Consider the following 21195-nt stretch of genomic DNA (forward strand, 5'->3'; position numbering starts at 1 on the left):
AAAGAGAGCTTTCAGCTGAGAGCAAGACATCTACAAAAGCAAGCATTGACAGCAATCAGAACATATTCTGTGTTCTGTTTGCTGAGGAAGGGAAGGGGCCATCTTCGTTATATCAAAAAAGGGTGAAAGTAACAATTAAAAAACCCCTAGCTGGGTCTGTCAATAGTTGATGACCATGCTATGCAGATGTCACTTTTAGGAGAGGTTGACTTTCGAGGTTTCCTGGTCTGAATGACTACCTAGTCAGACAAGGAAAACTGGAGCAAGTGTAGGCCAGAAGAAGCAGTGTATGTATTTGTTACCTTTTTTAGCATCAGACTACAGTGAATAATACCAGCTGTCAACATAAATTATTAGCATAAACATAAGCCAGACATTTATATAAGAGAAAAATATATGAACAAAGAAAATTAAGTAAAACCATCTGAATCAGACAACAGGTATAGTGGTAACATGGCTCTTCCTTCTTCATGATCTACAGAGCCACTGGTATCCATAAAAGATTAATGACATTACAGGTTTAGGACTTGGTCAAATGGAAGCTCACAGGAATATTCTGCCCTCCCAGACAGATTTTACTTCTAAGAACTTAATGGAAAGACACACCTAAAATATTGTCCGTCACCTTTGCAATGAATGGAATACATCCTTCCCTCAGTTGCCTTCCTGGTGCATCTTGATGGTGGAACCCCAGGTATGAAAATATATGTGAAAGTTGTGTGAAAGTTGTATAAAAGTTGCAGCAGACAGCCCTCTCCATGCTACTTCTATGAGAGGCCACAACTGCACAAGAGGAAACCTGTGCTTTTCCTCCTGCTACCCCTATCATGTGGTATTTTCTACTGGAGAATTTCAGAAATTACATGGCTAAACAGACCTTTGATCTGATCTGATACAGCTGTCCATAGGTTTCATCAGCTATGAGAAATACACATGGATGAATGAAAGTAAAATGTGCTTCTTGAAGGTTGCTTGAGCTTTAAGTTAACACATTTGTTTTGCTTCTGAAATGGCTAAAAGCATGTGCATAGTCTGCTCCTGTGGCTCAGCTGACAGGTTGTAACTTTGGCTATAGTATCTTAATCGCTTATATGGGTCCTTAGATAAGAAAGCTAAGCAAGATAAAGGAAGATGTGCCAGGCACCCAGTTGTGTGTGTAAGACTTCAGACTCTATGTTTTGCTCTATTTATAATCTCATTAAGTTTAATTTATTCAAAACATGAGCTAGATAGTTGAATTGAGGCTTGTGGCAAGTATAATGAGTTTCCTATCTGACTGATTTTTCTCATAATTCTATAAATATATTAAAAACATATATAAATAATATATAATATAAATATATTTAAAATAAATAACAATACATTAAAATTCTAAATTTAAAATTAAATTATTAAATGAAATATAATTAAATATAAAGTAAATAATAAAGAGATTAAATTATAAATAAATATATATTTTTTTTATTATTACCAGCCTTATTGCATTATCTTTCCTATGGATGTTTTCCTCTATTGTCCAGGAATCTTCCTTTGTGACATCAGTAAATAGCCACACTACATTAAATTCTTCTTATAGCTGCCTTTATCAACTGAGTTTTCACTGACAAGCTCAAATGTCCAGCTCATGCAAATGAATTAATTATAACTCTAATGTATTTTGGAGTACTCCAAAGTGTGAATGGGAATAGAAAGTTTATCAATTTTTCTTCTTCATGATGAGTGCAACCTGAATAGTACTAAATCCTAAGAGAATTTTCCAAGTTTTCAGCATTATCCTCAACCTTGGAATTTTTGGCTTTCTGTGATGCGATTGGTTTTTACAACTGAAATCATTTACAAAGCGATCATATACCTTTTGGAAGCTGAGGCTTACTGAAGCAGTCTGTGCATTACATTTCCATACAAAATCAGTGGGAAAGTTTCCATTGTCTTTGTTAGCTGAGTTAGGCTATAAGTTTACTGTTATGTTGTTTGGCCACTACATGTTTTATGAAAATCCAAAGTTACCAACTAAGTAACAGAAGTATATTATTTACAATGTATTCCACTGAAAAGAAATGAGAGTTAAAAAAAGACAGAACAATACATAGTATGAGATACCTGACTACATGCTGTGCTTAATGAACAGCACATTCAAATCAAATAGCAAGGGAACACACAAGACAGTATGGGGAGAATGAAATTTCTTCTTTTCATAGATGAAAGTCAGAGACAAAACAGGAATGTTGCATTTCTCCTTGGGAAAGAAAACATCTTGCAGATCATAAGGTCATTTGTTCCTCTCTAAAACTGTTTCTATTTATCATTACATATTTCCTTTAGGTCAGATTTTTAGTCTGACTTTTCTATTGAATGTTCTAAAAATTTCCCAGAAATTCTACTGAAAATCATTTATCTTTAAATCTCTACAAACTTGCTTTCTTTTTTTTCTTAAACACAGATCTGATGTTTGACCTGTTTGCATCCTTTGAGGTTTTATCTCTCATCCGCGTACTTTCTAAAATAATTGCTAATAGTGCAAGTACCTCTCTGCTGCCTGCTTTATCATTCTGAGGTGAACTGGACTAGAACTGAAATTGAATGAAATTAAATACATTAATGTCACCTAATGGTTCCTTACCTTTTCTCTTCCTGATTTTACCCTGTGACCTTTTTTACTAACTGTTACGTATCTTGCTTTGTGAAGATTTAAAAAGAAAAGCATTTCAGTTTTGTCTTTCTTACTGGTAATATTCTCTGTAGGCATTAGACACAGTCATTCTGAAATTTGTTTCCACTCTGTAGGTATTTTGAATATTTTTTAGTGGTTAATTAATATAAATGAAAAGCTAACAAATATTTTTACTTGTATTCTCTAAATACACTTATTATTCAGAGGTTAATTTTCAATCTTCTTTTTTTTTTTTCCCTTCACCACCACCACCTCCTGCTCTGCCCCCCCATTTTATTAAAAAGATACAAGTTGTTTTTCCAGATGCTTTTGGCATTTTTCCATGGGCTTCAAATATAACCTATTGTGACTAGAAAATATTGTATAATATTATTCACAATGTACTGAATTAGATCATTAAAAGGTTTTTGAATGCAAATTAAACTTTTTGAGATAAATAGTTGAATTCATCACATTTTGAGAGATGACTGAAACAAAGGATACGAGCTACCAGAGTACTTAGAAGCTTTCTTGGAAAAGGAATGTTAAAAAAAAATGTTTTACATTTTTTAAAAATGAATTCAACGCTGATAGCTAGATAGATAGAGGACTAGAAAAATCTGTTTTTTCCAAAGTGACTGTTTCTCAGATTATCTGCTTTAGCTACTGAGTACAAATATGCTGAAGTTATCTATGCAAAATATGTTAACATTTCATATAATCAGGCTTTATCTGAGAAAGATTTAATGAAAGAATGTACAAAATATTAAAAGATACACAGGATTCATCTATAAAAAAGCTACCACTGGGTACTACTGGGTAGTACAACAAGATTAAAAAATTATAGCCTCAAGACCAGAAAATTATAATTTTAAACCCTTCTGCTATTTGGTAGATCAGTGAACTGCATTTGCAGATTTCCAAACAACAAACATCCACTATGATGATAGCACAAGATGATGATGGTTTAGCCCAGCTCTAAGGATTTTTGTATTATCCATTTAGGAAACTACTTGTCTCCTTGCCCTTGAGAGTGGGACAAGGGCCAGGAAAGCTGCAGAATCAGGATAAAAGCAGATTTGGGCTCTTAGCTTCTGGAAATGTCTCTTCTGATTAAGGTTCTCAATGGAGTGCATTGTTGACTTGTAACACAGAAGATGCAATTCAATTCACAGGTGAAGACATCTACCTCAGATTCCTACCCTGCTGACACTTAAATTCTGAGTCTTTAAATTCTGTGATTTGAATCACTCCCAGATTGTCTACCTTTCATATATACCACTTAGAAAGGCTATATCGATACCCTTGGGCGCAGGATCTTACAGTAACGCAACAAGTGTAGTATCATGGGGAAATCTGAAGTGTCCTCAAAGTATGGTTTTGTATCCGGAAAGAAGTCTAACCTAGATGCAGATGGATGTATAAACTCAGAGGGAAGACCTGCAGCATAGGTGGAATCTTTATCTTGACTTGCTGAAAGCTTTTGCTTTGGCAATATGGCAAGCCAACTAGAATCAGTCCACCACAGAGAAAAATAGATGTAGTAAATTAGCATCTGGCTTAATATAAGTTCCACAGAGAAAAGACTTTAAAACCATCCAACCAAACAAACAAAAAACTGAAAAACAAATCAAGCAAACAAAGTCTCAGAAAAGACCGAACTAGAGACAGAAGATTAGCAAATTTCCCTTTCCTTTTTAAAAGACAGGTGAGTGTCAGAACCATTCTGTCATCCTCTTCCGTAACAGAAAACCACTTTCTCCATTCCAGGAAAAAAATGGGTAGAAAGCTTTTAGTGTCTGACAACTTTAAGGTGGTAAAGAGTCCAGGTGCCGTGGAAATGCATGTGAGAGAAGAGCAACAAAACTGCTTCTCCAAACAAAACATCTGTCCAAAACATGACAAAAGGAAACTCATGAAGTTTTGGGACTCTAATGTTGGAATAACTTATTTTAAAGGCAATGTAGTCCTTAATTTTGAATTGGAAAAAATGCTCACTCTGTATTATTTTGATCTATAACTGATGTTAGTGATTCAGTGACTAACTGATTTCAGATTTATGGAATGCTTTTCTTCACAGGAAAAAATCTAGTCGAAATTTTAAAATATTCAGGTAATCATTAATTCAGTGCCATCTGTTCATAACTCAGCTGCAACTGCAATATTTATCACCCTAAGAATAACCTAAGGAAAAAGAAAGTACTTTCAGAGATGTATTTACGTATTATAGAAATTTTTAAAAATCCATATTAAATATACCTTTAAATGTCCTGTAAATGTTTAAGACACATTACATCAAAACAGCTCTGCCAATCTACAAATGGCACAATTAAATATCTCTAGTATTGGCATAAGATGGAATCTGAAACTCCATACTGTTTTGAATAGAGGCAAAATAATTAAAAGGCAAATAAACATAATTATCTTGATAAATAAGCAGAACAAAGCAGCTATGTTCTAGTTATGGATATTAGTTGATATTTCCCAATGTGTTATTAAAGGTTCAGTGTTACATATTGAAATTAGTTTTGGAACTACGTATGTTTATAGGACTCAGACAAAGCAGTGCAATAAATAGAAAGTAAACTTCGACATTAATGTTTTTAAAAACACACAATTATTGTAACAACGAGATGCAATTTCTGATAGTCTAAAGACATGTGAGAGGAAGTTCTAGAAAACAGGAGTTTTTTATTTATTTTTTAATACTGGTCATCTAATAGATATGAACTAGAACTTATGATCTAAGAGGTTCATGATCTTGTGTGGACAAATAATTTTTATGGAAAAACAAACAAAAATTTCCAAGCCTGACTATCCACTTGCAAAAATCTCTTTCACACACAGAAACAGGCTACTTTCCCATAGTTGGCTCAGTGAGATAACTGATAGAATTCAGGCTTTTTAAAGATAACTTAGCTGAATAAAGACTCTAAGTCTACAATCAAATTACTTCTCACCCATATTTTTGATAAATCTCTTTGCTGTCACTTCAACATCTTTAACAGCAGCAGCATGCTGTTGAGTTTCTTCTTCTGAGTGTTGTCTGTAGTTCTGAAGTAAAGGAGAACATCAGAAAGATTTCACTGCTCTTCTCTTTCTCTTTTTTTTTTTAATTATGTTTTTGTAAAAAGCCGTAAAAAACAGCTTATTTTTTTGCCCTTATTTTGGCCTTCACCTAAGCCACTCCTATTAGAATAATATATTCTTACCAATATTAATGAGCTGTCTGAACATCAGGGAAAAAAAAGGGGTAAAAATAAAATCTTAATGTCCTGTCAGGGACTTGCTAAAGGTCCAGATGCTGTAGGTAATTTAATAATGCTTAGCACCCAGCAGCAGCCTTGTGAATGTCAGCAATGTATGCACAGCACCTGTTTTTGCAGTTAAATGAAGTATTAGCAGTTGATAAAGCTAAAGACTAAGAACTATCTTTTGAAGATGTATGCTGTATCCCTCAAAACCTACTTAAATACCTCCAAATAATGTCTATTTCTTTGAATTTGGGATCTCTCTCCTATAAAAGGCAATCACTTCTCCTTCCCTGCTCTGAACATTTGGGTAGCAGTTATGCTGTCTGTATTGGCCAACAGCATGCGGGTAACAACAGCAGGACAGATGGCAATGGATTAATGTTTAAACACTAACACTTCTGTACCACCGTGCAAACCACTAATGACCTCTTCCCACTCGGACTCTGCTTATACAATTAAATCCAAGCACTGCTCATAGTTCCATGTCCTCTGATATGGTATGGGGAAAATAAATTAATATATTTTGATATTGAGGATAAAATATTTGAGAATTGAAACAGAATATCCTTTTTCCTAGTTTTCAGCGTCAATTTTCTAGAAACAGTGGAAACATCCAGACTTGCATTTAAAATATAATGAGGTAAAATAAAAAGTCTATAAAGCAGAAAAGGACTGCTGTACCACTGGCAAGATAGCCATTGATAATTGAAATCTACTTCAGCGTATGTCCAGTCTCACTACAGATGCTCTGGAGTCAAAGTTAGCATTGAGATGAAATACTAAGGCACCGAGCTGAGGCTCATACCTAACATATCAGAAGCCCCTCTGCATAGGGTCACCGCTGCACTCTTGCTCCCCCTCCACAATCACTGCCTGGAAAACACTGATTTAGTGTTCCTTTTCATCCTTTTCCCATCATCTCTAAAGTGACAGTGGGTATAGAACGTTAACTATTGTCCTCTCATGAGAAAAGAGGCCTATGGCTGCTGCTTTTCCGAAGGTTATCCTGTGGGAAGTCCTCTGTGTGCCCGGCTATTCCTGCCAGCACCAACCGTCAGCAGCTGGGAGCTGAGGCTTTTCTTGAAGCCTGGCTTCCAGCAGGCTGCCTGAGGAAGACCTGCTACTTGTCCCTCTTCCTCCCCTCCACGGATTTATTCTGTACCCCTTCGAAAGAATCAGAGAATCATAGAATATCTCAAGTTGGAAGGGACCCATAAGGGTCACTGAGTCCAACTCCCTGCTCCTTGCAGGACTGCCTAGAACTAAACCATATGACTGAGAGCATCGTCCAGATGCTCCTTGAACTCTGACAGGCTTGGTGCTGTGACCACTTCCGTGGGGAACCATGTTCCAGTGACTGTCCACTCTCTCAGTGAAGAACCTTTTCCTAAAGTCCAATCTGAACTTCCTCTGATGCAGCTTCATACACTTTTCCACATGTAAAAGAAAAAATGTCCAATTTCGTAACAGCAGCTCACCAAAAATTAAGATTTATAGTGAATATATACAAGAAAATTGGAGCAGTTGCAGAAGAAAAGAGAAAGTACACTGCCCAGTAGCTGCATACGCCTTGGAGGATTTCTAAAGTCCAAATTTAAGAATGCATATTCTGACTTTGAAAAGGCATTTTTTCCTCCATGTGCTTGTCCTTTCCAAACCAGCTCTAGATTATGGAAAGAAAAACACGTCAAGAAACAGGTACTGGACCTCAAAATTTCTTCCAAACATAGATGATGAATAAACTTAGAAAAAGAGAGAGAAAATAACCTGCATGTATTTTGTCTATGTTACAAATATTATAAAAAGAAGTATCAGACTAGTTATAAAAGTACAAAGTATGTTTTTCTTTTTGTCTGTCAGTTACAGACAGCAAAAAGTGCTCTCCACATTAGATCAATGCAACTTCAGACATGAACTAACATGAGCTGTACCTTGTATCCGAGGTAAAAATAGTCTTCCTGAGCTCAGATTGAGGGAAAGAAAAAGAAAAGAAGAAAAGTTGGATCAAGACTCAAATGTCGAAAACTTTTAGAGTCTGAAGAAGGCAGAAAGGAAAAAAAAATAATACTGAATGCAGAAATAAGAGGAAGAGGTCTCAAGACCCCAGCTCTGGAAGTACTGATGTATTGTTTAAATAATTTAACAAAAAGTGATTATTTTTAGGATTCAAAGAACATTATGTATAACACGCTAGTGAGGATGATAAAACTTAAAGCAAGGAATCTTATATCCACAGCATAGACCTTCTTTGCTACGCTGTTTAGAACCAACAATGCACAAGCACTCTCTCCCCTGAAATAACCACACAGAAATTGCAGAGAGTTTAATTATTGTCCTACTGCTGCTTGCATTTATGTTTATTTATGGGGGAAATTTTAATTCTTGACATATCAACTGACATGATATGCTCTTGTATTTCAGGAAGAAAGTTTCAGGTTAAATAATGGCCATACCTACCAGAAAGAATTACCACTTGGTCCTAATAAGTGACAGAGAAATAGCTTCCTACTCTTTATTTTTATAGCATGGTTTTCATGTGGCAATTCATAAGGGAGATGTAAGATATATTTTACACCATAGGGTATTTCAAATATTAAACAGCAATGTAGTGTTATGTCTGCACATAACATATAATAGGAGTATCATAAAGATATGAAAGATATTGCTTAAAAATTGAAAATGTACCTAAATAATTAAAAGCAGTCTGAAGTACTGTGTAAAGTATCTCTTTCTTTCAAAGAGGTCGTTACCCAAGCACAAAGTAGATTGCAAATGGTTGATGATACTAAGTATATTTAATATTTAAGTTAATTATGTAATGCATGTATAAAAACACATTATTTTTCAATCCAGTTAATGCAAGGGCTAGTCACAAGAGCCTAAGTTCACCACTGCTGAATGTCAAACGTACACATGCAGATTAACACAGAGAATGAAGCAACTAATTTACAAGTGAAATAGAAGTAAAAACTAGAAAAGAGTTGTTTGCAACTTTTTTTTACTAGTTCATTAACTATTAATGCCTCTTGATGCTGAATCAAAACAAACAAGTTGAGAGGCTTTCTATTATTGAAAAATGACTTAAACAGAGAATTGCAGGAGAAATATGGATGAATTTCAAATAAATAACATGTTAATTTTTAAAAGGCTACTTTGGCAGACCCATCAAAGTGCTGGCAAAGAGGTTGAAGTTTTGACCAGTTTTCAGAGCTTCACATTTTCCTAATACTGAATTTCAAGATAATTAATTAATGGGAGTAGATTCTCATGGTAGCTTAGTCAAAGTCATTAAGAATATATCTGAATATATTTTATGTGAGCTTCTACTCCAAACCTGTTATAGCACAGATGGTTTGTAAAAAGACTTTTCCAGGGACTAGATAGACAGAAACAGAGGCAACGTCACATTGCACTGTAACGTATGAGAAGGGATGAGACTCAGATTCCAGCTGGACATTTCAACTGTTATGAGCAACATGGCTCGCTTTCTGACTGCCTCTTGGCTCATCTCGCACGCTTTGCCAGGAGGAGACGTAAAGCCATATGGCCTCTCAGGCATCGCTCCGTCATAGCTTCTGCAGTGATTCCTGAAGCTGAAAGAGGTCCTTTAACTCTGCAGTTAAGTACAAAGTAGCTAACCTGTATTTAGAAAGGGCAAGTTATCTCACATTTACCTCCGTTTAAAAGATCTGACAATGGATTTGTACCACAGACTAGCAGATGAGCTGTATTTTCACCTCCTGATAAATTGTTTATATTCCTATACTTGGAAAAAGTGTTTAGCTAGCTATAAAACTTTAAGAAACATTATACTGCAAAATTTGTATACTCAGAATGTGTAATATTTTGCTGTGTAAGTTATCTAAATATTCTCTGAATTGACAAGTAACTGACTTAAAACAAGGGAAAACATTAGACAACAGAGTAATTTTCAACAGAAAATTCCATTTAAGGTGCAAAAATATCTGAAAAAATGTAAGCAATGCAAGTGATTTAGCACAGAAATTACAGATTCTGTGTTCACTTTTTTGGATTAGAAAAGGAAGAGGGATTGAATTAACTACAAAGTTGCAATGAGAAGAGCCTGATTAATGATTAAATGCCCCAAAAGAAGATTTTAAGCTGTTACATATTCAGTCTGAAGTGCAATATGAAATACTCCTGTTTGTACATCACTGCAAAAGCTAGACTACTAATTCATCTAGATATGGTAGAAGTGAATTGCCTGCATTTCTGATTTCCACACATTAAAGTGGTTTTAAGGACCAAAATTGGTTTTTTTTCAGTCTGTATTTTAGTTAAAGAACACAAATTCAGAGAATGCTGAGAAATGGCTAACTCATTTATCTGACTTTGTTTTTGCAACATGTCTTCTTAACAATACTCATAATCCTACTGCACCACAGTGGTTACAAAAGCAATTGCTTTAATATAAAAATTAGACTAGCAGAATGTTTAATATATTTTAGATTTTTGAAATTTCACTGTAGTTTGGGGTAGGCAAACCTCCCTGTAAGGAAAAGGAGAAAGGCTTTATTTTTCATGTTCCTGACAATTAAGTTCTGATCCATATTTGCCCAGTTGAAGAGTAGAAGCAACTAACAAGGGATTGTAAAACATCATCCCTTCTCTCCCCAGCATCCTACTATTGACAATACAAGAACAATCATACAGGTGAGAGAGAGGGGAGTTGAGTCCTTTTGTTCCCTTTTCCACTGTGCGGAAAGGGTATATGTGTATGACCACTCTGAAACTACCGTCTTCCTGCAACACTTAGGAGAAAAGACCTTACATTTGAGGCTACTATGTATGCAAACAAGATTAAAAATATAGAAGCATTTCTCGTCCATTTTTACTTAAGCAAGTTTTTACTTCCATTGCCTTAATAGACACTTAGTTCAAGTTCACAAAATTTTAAATAAGTAAATGTCTGACAATAGATATCAAACATTTAGAGCCACATGTGCACACGTATTATTACAAGTTCTACCACAAACAATTCTAAAAGCAAGAATGCTTGAAATGTTTTCTCTTGCTTCAGATCTTCTTTGATGTCTAGACCAAACTACAATAAAATGGATTGAGGTATTTGCAACAGGAACAACACAAGCAACATTTAGGTAATGAGTTACCTTGATCACCTTGGAAGTGAAGAAGCAGGAGGATGTGTTACCTGATAAGTTATCAGTAGGTATAGGCACAGGCGATTGGCATATGTGATATGGTTAAGAATGATGAAGGCGACTATTTCCACTTCCACAGGTTTACATACCAGTAGTTTCTAATGTCCAATAATTTCTGCACAATACCCCATGTACTCTTGGTGGAACACAGCAAGTAAGGAAGCACATTTTTAAGAAAAAAAAATCTTGAATACATAACAAAATTTTGTGGTAAATGGATGGAAAGTGTCATCAAGTTTGACAAGTTGTTTGGATAGCTATATCTTTTAGTACTGTTATCAGCCTTTACCAGTGCTGTGATTGAAAACTACATATCTGCCTGCTATTTTCAAAAAGTAATTGCAAAAGTGTAATATAACTTTAATTGGTATTCAAATAATTTTTCTCAATTCGCATGGCTGTAGAGATCTCAATGAGTAGAGCTACAGGTTCAGGAGCTCTCTAAAGCAGTGACTTGTACAGCTCTGGACCTCTATGAGAATTATGATTCTGTCTTAAAGAGCTCAAAGCATACACACATGTGTAAAAGTGCACATTTATCTGTATGTCATATTCTAAAAAGGTTTCAGATATCCCCAGGCATCTTTATGAATGGAAAAGGGTCAAACAATAGCAGAAATACCTGTCAGAAGCAATTATTGCAGCAAGGAAAAAAAAAAAATCACAAACCACCTCATGAAAAAATGAGAAAGTTGGCAAAGTAATAATCAAATCTGAAGATGATGTTATGGGATGTCTCCGTTCAGCCATATTTAATTTTGATCCCTTTAGCACTTGTCAGCCTCATGTCCTCCACAAAAACAGGCGGAGGTATATATGATCTGTGCAGACAGCATGGAGACAACAGACTTCTGGCTTAAGGTGAGCAACTGCTGTGCATTTCTAAGATTGGCAGAAAATTAGTAGATCTTTTTACATATAGCTTTAAACTGTGCAAACGTTGTCTAAACAGAGAGAAAAGGATGTGTTAAGGTAATTCAGTAGAATGCATAATGCAAAGGGTATTGCTAAGTAAGGATTGGGAGGGTAGAGATGTGATTACTTTTCCTTATCTAGCTTAGATACAAAAATCAATGAATGATCATCTTTCTTTACATCTTTATTCTGTAGACATCCTTTATGTCTGTGCTACATCTGCTCTGTTGGTCTTAAATGGCATGTCTAAAAACTGAAGGCTGTGGAGTCCTTTTGGAGATCCAGATATAAACTTTGCAGTTTCCTGACCATATGTCACAAATAAACCAAAGCACAAAACAACATCTCTAGCTCAGTTGGTATAGATCCCAACAGAAAGCGTTGCTACACCCGTGACTTTCTCTCCTTCCAATTTTCAGTGTCAGTATAAATACATTGTACTCTAATAATGGATGCACCCTTGGTAAGACCTGGAGCCATGACTTGGTTTTACACTATTTAAACATGTAATCACTGAATCATCCAGTATTCTTAGATATCTTTTTTTTTAATATACTTTTCCTTTACTCCTCCTAGATTAGGATGCGCTCCAAGATGTCTTAATGATGCAATTTACAGAAATAGTTTGTCTTCCATAGTCACTCACAGAACTGAGTACTGGCTATCAAGAATTTCACTGGAGTTTTTCCCTCTCCCTGGGTGACCATATAGTCGTCTTCCTCCCAGCCCCACCCCCACTTCTTTACACGAGTCATTCTTCCATTAACAGTTCTAATGAGGTGCTCTTAACTCTTAGTCTTGCGTGGCACAATTCCAAATACCACAGAAAAAATTTTTAGTTGTCCTAAAATTTGACATGACCGATGACAGCAATTTGAACCTCAAAGACAAGAGACCAGCCTATTTATTGCCTTGTGACATCACTTATGACCTGTGAAATACAGATAAAATGCCAATGATAGTACATGTATAGGAAGTGCATTATCATCCACCTGAATGCACGGGCACCTTTCTTTGTTTTCAGAATGCTCCTGCCATGCACATAAATGTGTATTATTATTATTATTATTATTATTATTATTATTATTCAACTTTTTAAAGAAGTTAACAGATAAGAACAGTTCAAAGTTGTTAACTAGATAATTTTTTCCCCAAGGTATAATAATTTACTTTTTCTGTAGTTTAAAAATATTTCTCCTCAATGCTTCCTTCACTGTTTATTTTCACTGGGCAGCCACACATACAGCTGCTCCAGCATGCAGCACCAGTGAAGGGATAGAGAGTATTTTTGAAGGAGGCAGGGACTTTCTAGAGAATATTTACAGCTAACAGAAAAAATATTTTCTGATGTCAGCAAACCTGGTATAGGAAAGCCCCCCTCCCTTCTCTCAGCAGATGTTTCCATGCTTTTACCTACACAAAAATAAAGAATTTGTCTTTATCTGCTCTACCTTACACAACAAAAATTTTTGGAAGGGAGGGCAGGAATAATACATTTTGACTTTTAGGTGCCTGTTAATTTCTTTGATTTCCAAGAGTAGAATGTTCAGGCTGTTACTGATTGTACTGGTAGTTATAAGTACCTATACTAAGTAAGAAATATTAAATAATAAATAAGAAAATAAGGAATATTTTAATATGTGTTCAATACTGTATGAGACATTTCTAAAAAATAAAGAAACAGATTTTTATATGAATATAGGAAAGAATAAAGACCATATAGCCATTTTGAAAAAGAAGAGGAAGATAAAGAATAAGAAGTAATGTAAATACAATATTGCAATTTAGCAAACTTCCACTCTCCAGATACTCTGAACCAGCTGCACACCAAGAAGTTTACAGGTGTTCACTCTAATTATGGTAACATAAGAACACATGTTTTCTTCAGGCCTTTATGTTTTTAGAATATTAACCTCTAGTGTGATGCCTTGAAGTAGGTCAGTCTCAATACACTCACATACATTTTCAGTGCTGGATTCACTTAGCAGGAATGGTGTCAGCAGTCAGAATATCATATCTATTTCATCCAATGTGAATGTTTGCCATGGGCAACTCACCTTTTAGCAATTACGAGATGACATGGAAGGTTTTAATAATACAGCTACTAGATGAAACAGAACTGCGTTCCATAAACACACTGGGCAAGTACAATATGGCTAGAACAGGTGTTCGCTTAATTTTCCTCATCTGTATCTGCTAGCAAGTCTGGTTACCTTTGCACACTCATGTGATGTGGTCATTCAGGGAAATTAGCGCAGATGGTGTGTCACTCTGTATGCACTTGCCAAAAATTTTTTACAACTTGAAGCCACTGTCTCCAGCCAGTATGAAAGCTCAGTGTAGATTACAACTAGAGTTTAACTTTAAACTATTTGTGAGCATATCGTTGGCACATGAGGAAAAAGAGTGGACAAAACACAACTTAATCCAGAAGTAAAGTAAAAAAAAAAAGAAAAGACGTGGAGTCTAAGGGGTGTCTCCTCAAATTTATATATACATTAATATCTTACACATATGTTTGTATATTTTTCATCCCATTCCCAGTCACTATATATTGTTTTCTAACAGATCTAGAACATTACTTTGTACTGAATTTTTTGGCCAATATTCTTAAGAAGCAAAGAATATCTTCAGTACTGTTCTAGTACTGAAAATATAAAAAATATTACTTCACATTTACTAACACAATAAGTATGATTTGTGCTAAAAATGCAGTATAACATGGTAAACAATAAAAGCAGGGAAAAATACATGAAAAGTAGAATAGATAAGTAGAGAATTTTTTATTTCCATTTCATTTGGAACTTTGATTTGCTATATTTTATACTTTGCAAAATATCAGACTTTGTTTTAATGAATGACCAGCAGTATGATCATTTTCCATTTAAATTTTGTGACAAGGAAAGGCATTTGGATTTTTGTTTTGTTCTGGTTTTTTTACATTCTGTTACTCCAACTTTTTTCAATATATCCTGATATAAATACGTTGCAAGAGTAGTGGGGACAAACCAATTCCCACTGACGTAATGGAAGACTAATAGAACTTGTAAGAAAATGATGGTTATTTTCCCACTGAAATTGTTGTTGAAACAAGTTTTGCTAAGATTTTTTTTTAGCTTGTTTTGCTACAGCTGTGTCAAAAATAATGATTTTTCATTAAGCTATGTTTTAACAATTTTGAGGCATTTCTACTTTCTCTGCTTTCGGCTAATGCTGAATCGTGCTCTTATCCATTGTATGCATTGTTTTTTGTTTGAGTATGGTGATAAGATTTTTTTCTGACTATTCAGCAATATTTTATCTTCGATGTTAATTAATGAAACCTACTCATAAAGCTAAACTGATATACATAACCGTCAATAAAGAACACTCACCTACTGTCAGTTGTCCAGTTAACTGTCCCATGTGATTTCTTGCATTCACTGTTACATTTCTGTCAGACTGTAAGACCAGTGGGCTATCCTGGGAAACATGTATAAGACAATAAATGAGAGAACAAAAAATTGAAGTAGAATTAAGCTAGAACTAAATATAAACATGCATGCTGAGAGGGGAGTTGTGTCAAATATAATAGCCTTTTTAATAATTTCATAAAGTATTTTACAGGTCAAATTTTTATATGAAAGAATAAAAAGAATACTATTTTAAGCTTAAAACCTTTGTGCATAGAATCCCTGCTTTAGAAATCAGAGTTGAACTTAATTTATATAAATTGGGCTTTATTTCCTGAGGATAATACAAAGTTACAAATTCAAAAAGCCTTAATACAAACCTGTTTCATTAGCCTTTTCCATATATTGGAAACATATACTTTTCTAACTACCTAACCAACACTATACTACATTATTCTATTAATCTGTACAACCTATAGTATTTGGATTGCACTTACTAAAATCTTACAAACACAGCCATGCATTTCTTTGAAGGTAAAAGGTGTCATTATTCTCAAAAAGCAAAGGAAGAGAGCACTGGAAGGTGAGGTCATATAACAGACAACCCTGACCGACCACCAATAGTACCTGACAGGTACTATTAATGATCAAGCTGATGTAGCACAAGGAGTAACACTGTATGATGTTAAGTACGGTCTTAACATTTTTGGAGTCAGCTTGCAGCGTTACATTGCTATCAGCATCCTACTAGGTTTAAGCTTTTGAGGAATGTTTACATATATATGCATACGCATATTCTGTGTCCAAAGCCAGCGTAAGGAATCTCAGAAATGAAGACAGATTTGAATTTTGCTTCTTGAAGAACGAGGAGCCAGATCCACTCTGCCAGGGGAAGGAGAGATGCAGAGGAAAGGGGAAGAGCTTCAACAGAGAGACTAAAAAAAAATGAGGTTACTGATCATGTTCTCATTGGAGGGGGGTGCATGAAGGGAGGGAACATACAAATGGTGGCTGCTGTTGCAGAGAGGCACCTTCCTCCCTGGAATCACCTGCTACCACGGTGTTCTTCCCCTGAAGCTTGCAGTGAGACCATGGCAGACATTTCTGGCAGTTTGCTAACACTTACCTATACTGAGGTAAGTTTATCCAACACCAGTAAGACACCTCACAGAAACAGCTGGGGAAGTGCTTTAAGTAGGAATAACTAAGGACTAGGAAAATATTTCTGAGAATTATTATATACTCGTTTTATTCTTAGATTTTTCCCTGGGCATCCATTACTGGTCATTTCTGGATTGAGCATATTAGGTTGGATAGACTTCGTGTGTGTGTGTGTGTGTGACTTAATATATTGGTTCCTCCTATTCTTGAAAGTTTTTTAAGAAGAGAACGAAAGGAGTTAAAGAGCCATATATAAAGACTTATTTTTACCTGAATGATGCATTAGGTTTGCACTTATATTTTCTATACCTTACAATCCTTTCCTTTGAATCCGGGACTTTTCTCTGCAAGAAACAGACTTCCCAGTTGCTTTCACTGTGATTATTAACTTTAAATGATACTCAGTTCCCTGGGAAGTCTGAAATTATTCTGAGCTAATTTCTAAGAGTTCAGGTCTGCTTCATCTCTCACTGGGCCATGCTATGACCTCTCTAACATCCTGCCAATTAGCTCTGCATCACAGAATCTGGCAGATGAAAGTTGCTGTTTGGCTTGTCCATCTTTCTAGATAAAAAGCTATAATCATCAGCGAGACACTGTGTTCAATGTGACTGGTTTGAGCTAAACATGTGATGCAATCAAGGGAGCTTCTGGCAACAAAAGCAGCTGCTAAGGACCTTTTTCTCAACACTTGATTTGATTTCCACTTTCCTTATGGTCCTTTGAAGATCATTAGTCCAGGCAACTGCTGCTCTGGGAAAGGAGGTTGTCCTGAAAGACAGCTGCATGGCCAAAGTATATTTTTAAGGAGCCCTTTTCGCTTTTGCTTAGTCAGTATCTGGAGGAGAGTCTTAGAATAATCTCACCCTTAGCAAGGGAGGGTACTGCCATGCCTATTTTTGCCTGCTCAGCTAAGGGTTTGGTAACTTACACTTCCAAACGCTGTTCATAGTCTGATCTGAAAGTTTCTTTCCTTTCACCTTAGGAAAATAGTTAACAAGATTCTCAGTCTAAAATTTGCCTCTCAGGTTTCTTGTGCTCAGGCTCTAATTGTAAATGAAGACCTTGGGTATCAAATTCTCAAGTACAGGGTAATGAAAGATTAGGTGAGCCAAACCTTCTTTCTTTTCCTTTCCTTGTCTTATTTAAAAGATAAAAAGAGGGATGAAGACGTTTCAAAATTAAATCTATATTCCTTAGTTCCTGGATGTCAAATACAGAGCTGCAAGCTTAAATTCCGGATCAAAGAAAACCCAGTGGCAAAACTCTTACGAATTTAAGCAGTCCAGTATCTTGTCTACACTGTTTACCTGCACCTCCGTTTTCCACAGGAAGTGCCTAAAGACAGAGATTCAAGGTATTCAAAGGTAGTCTACTCAGAGGAGTTAGCAACTTGGAGAAGACTTAGCTGAAACCAGTGAAATTATAGATCTATAAGATGAGGATAAAGCGAGATGACTGTCAGTCATATGAATATGAATTAACACATATCTACAGCATAAAAATATTGGATAATTTTATCTCTGGGTCACCCGATCTGCTACTCTTTTGACGTGAACTTCAGCTTGCAATTTAATAGACTTGATAATCCACAAAATACTTTACATTCAGATGTCAGAAGGGAGTTAGAAATATGTCATCACACTGTTTTCCTGGAACTTGGAAATTGAAAAAAATGTTTTGATGGGTATATAAACACAAAGAGTAGAAAAAATTGGATGACTAAGCTCTCCAAATACTGTGGAAGTATTTGGAAGTAAAGAAGATTTGCTCTGAAGTCAGACAAGCCTAGGAACATGCATAGTTACTGTCTTGATATAATTTTCTAGGCTGATGTCACCTGAGAGCTGCTAAAGTATAAAAAAACAGATTGCTATATTAGTAAATAATTTTTGTATATTTACTTAATGAAAAAATCTTTAGGTAATACCTGACAAAAAAACACACATGAAAAAAGGGGCAAAGATCTATTACTTCTGTTGCTGACATTATACAGCTGTATATCAGATCTTCCATTTAGAGGTGAACATAAAGAACATATTCCCTTACATGTAATAAAGTAAAGTAGTGCTATAAAATGAGTTCCATGTATTTCTGTAGTTCAGTGTTATGAATATCAGGAACAGACATGCTCCATAGAATATAATAATATACATGCAGTGTGAAAGTTATCATGAGCAACTCCAAGGAACATCCTTGAAGAAGTTCTTAATCACCTAATATTATTTCTTGACTGAGTTAATTGGAAAGCATGAGAAAAAGAAATGAAAAGGCAGGTCTCTTGCCCATCCCAAACTTTCTACCCCTGGAAAAGGCCATGCCATACTTGCAGCCCGAGTCCCCTGAGTTCAGAAGCTGTTCTTGCTGCTTGACACTTGAACAGAGAGTTTCCTGAGATACAGGAAACTTAGACCACTTTCAGGTTACCAGTATTATTCGATTTTGGAACAAACTAGTCCCTAAAATCCAATACTACAATCTGAAATCTGTATTATGAAATCTTCCTCCATAAAAAGCACATGCAAAAAAAATGTAACTGGAGAGTTGACCTTTTTCCTCCCCCTTTCTGTCATGGAGATTGAGATCTTGCCCTCCTCTTTCCTCATTTTGCATAGCATACTTAAAACCATGGCTTCTTTCCCACTCCTTATAATTCTAACTTGAACTGCAAGAATGTGTGATGAATTAAGCACAGCAGTTAGTGTGCTATATGAATTTGCTCTGAGATGACCTGTATTTGTTAAGCATTTACAGGAATAGTTTCACGTATACTGCAAAGCCAGTGAAAAATCTTTAAGTGGAACAAGTCATACTGTTCACGTGATGATTTTGTAAATATTCTTCATGCACACCAATGGCAGCTAGTTCTTCCTTAATGGAAAGTTGCTTTCCTTAAGCTATACTGCCCATTTACAGGACAATGAAAAGCTTGCTTTGCAAACACATGAAAAAACAAAAAGAACAAAGAATTTCAGATAGTGAGATTATGTCAGTTTCATTTTTTCTGGAAATGATTTCTGAACTCAGTTATCTTAATAGGGAACATTTTTCAGCTGTGCAAAATAAAATACTGAATCTTATGTCTTGAAAAGGTCTATTTTTTTTTTAAGCTAAACCTTTTAAACAAAAACATCTGAGGCAAAAGATTTTGTTTGGGGAATGTAACTTTCTGTGGTTTTCCCCAATCCTTAATGAATCACATGTACCAGTGTAAGAACTTTTCACCTCAAATATAATTTATCCTGATTTAAATTCTGTACTGAAATATAATCCTTTATATCTGATGCATGACACATTGACACAGAAATGTCTTTGATGTTACTAATTCGTTAATGATTTCTTAAAAACCCGCAGATATTATTGTACATGAAGCGTAGTAAGCTATATATACACCTTCTCATTAACAGAACACTTAAACTATCTATTTCTGTACTGTTATGTAAATGCGGTCTTCAGAAAAGAGGTAGTAAATGATTTGTGATGCCATTTCAAAAATTATACTGTAGATAACAAAAAGCAACCTAATAACATTCTTAGTGTTACATAGAACTTTTAATAATAACAATATGTTAATAACTAAAATACTGTAGAGGGATGCTCTCAGGGCCATGAGGGCATCACCAGCCCTTACTGGCCCTGCCTAACCTCCCCAGGGTCTTCCCCACCCCTGGGAGGCCCCATTTCAGTCCAGCCCCATTTGAACCCTTGCTGGCAGGGTTGTCCTGCTTGCCTCTCTCCACCCGTAAAGAACAGTCAGCCCTTGCTGCTCCCTGACAGATATGAGGACCTCAGGAACTAGCTGATGCTCATGATACTGTATGAGATGATTCCTGTTATAAGCCCCAAAACATTACAACTTCAGGATTTTCAGTAGTGTATTAAAGGCAAACCAGATGAATGTGATGTTACTATAGCCAATTCTTATCTGAAACAGATAAGCAGCTAGGAGTCATAAAGGGAAAAATAAACAAATTAATTTAGGAGATATTTTCAAAAAGCTTTCTTGAATCTGAATCCAGTTATAAACACAATGGAAATTTTTTGGGAAAAAATGGTTTGGTTTTTTTTTTTTAGCAATAAGGATCACACAGTGCAGTACTAATAAACACCAACTTTTATTTTTAGAATTAGATGAGCAGATTACTGGTATAATAAAGACCGATAGATTGCTTTATAAAGTTATTTTACTAAAAAAAATATTCTGCATGAGCAATCATAGCAAAACTCATTTTTTACAGATGGTTCAATTATTTTTAACATATTTTAGAGAAATTTCATATCTTTTGTACACCATTCAAATAGGCAATCCCAGTTAATTAGCTCAGTTTTGAAGAATATTTGTAAAATGCACCCTTTAAATTAGAAACAGTTTCAATAGAGCAATTTAATTCCTGTTAGTTTAATACAACATTAGTTTACTCTAGGTAAGATGGTACACTGTATAATTAAATATAATCGCAGACTTATGCTCAGAATACAGTTAATTATGATAACACCAGCCGCTTTGACACTCTTAGGAATAGTAGCAATACGTATACCATAGCTTATAGTGCAAGTACTAGTTCTCTTATGATTTGATTCCTGTGCTTGGGCAAGTACGCCACTTCAGGTTTCGGGACCTCCACGAAGTGTCACATAGA

At 35.3% G+C, this 21195-nt stretch overlaps 1 protein-coding gene across 1 annotated transcript in view; it reads right to left on the minus strand.

Annotated features, from left to right (window-relative positions):
• The window catches only part of SGCZ (sarcoglycan zeta), a 235618-nt gene that overhangs the window by 62298 nt on the left and 152125 nt on the right, over positions 1-21195 (minus strand). The window contains 1 exon segment of the mRNA XM_075149161.1: positions 15377-15464. Within this exon segment, the coding sequence (XP_075005262.1) occupies positions 15377-15464 (88 nt within the window).

The sequence above is a fragment of the Calonectris borealis genome, chromosome 4 (genome assembly GCF_964195595.1).
Source record: "Calonectris borealis chromosome 4, bCalBor7.hap1.2, whole genome shotgun sequence".
NCBI lineage: Eukaryota > Metazoa > Chordata > Aves > Procellariiformes > Procellariidae > Calonectris > Calonectris borealis.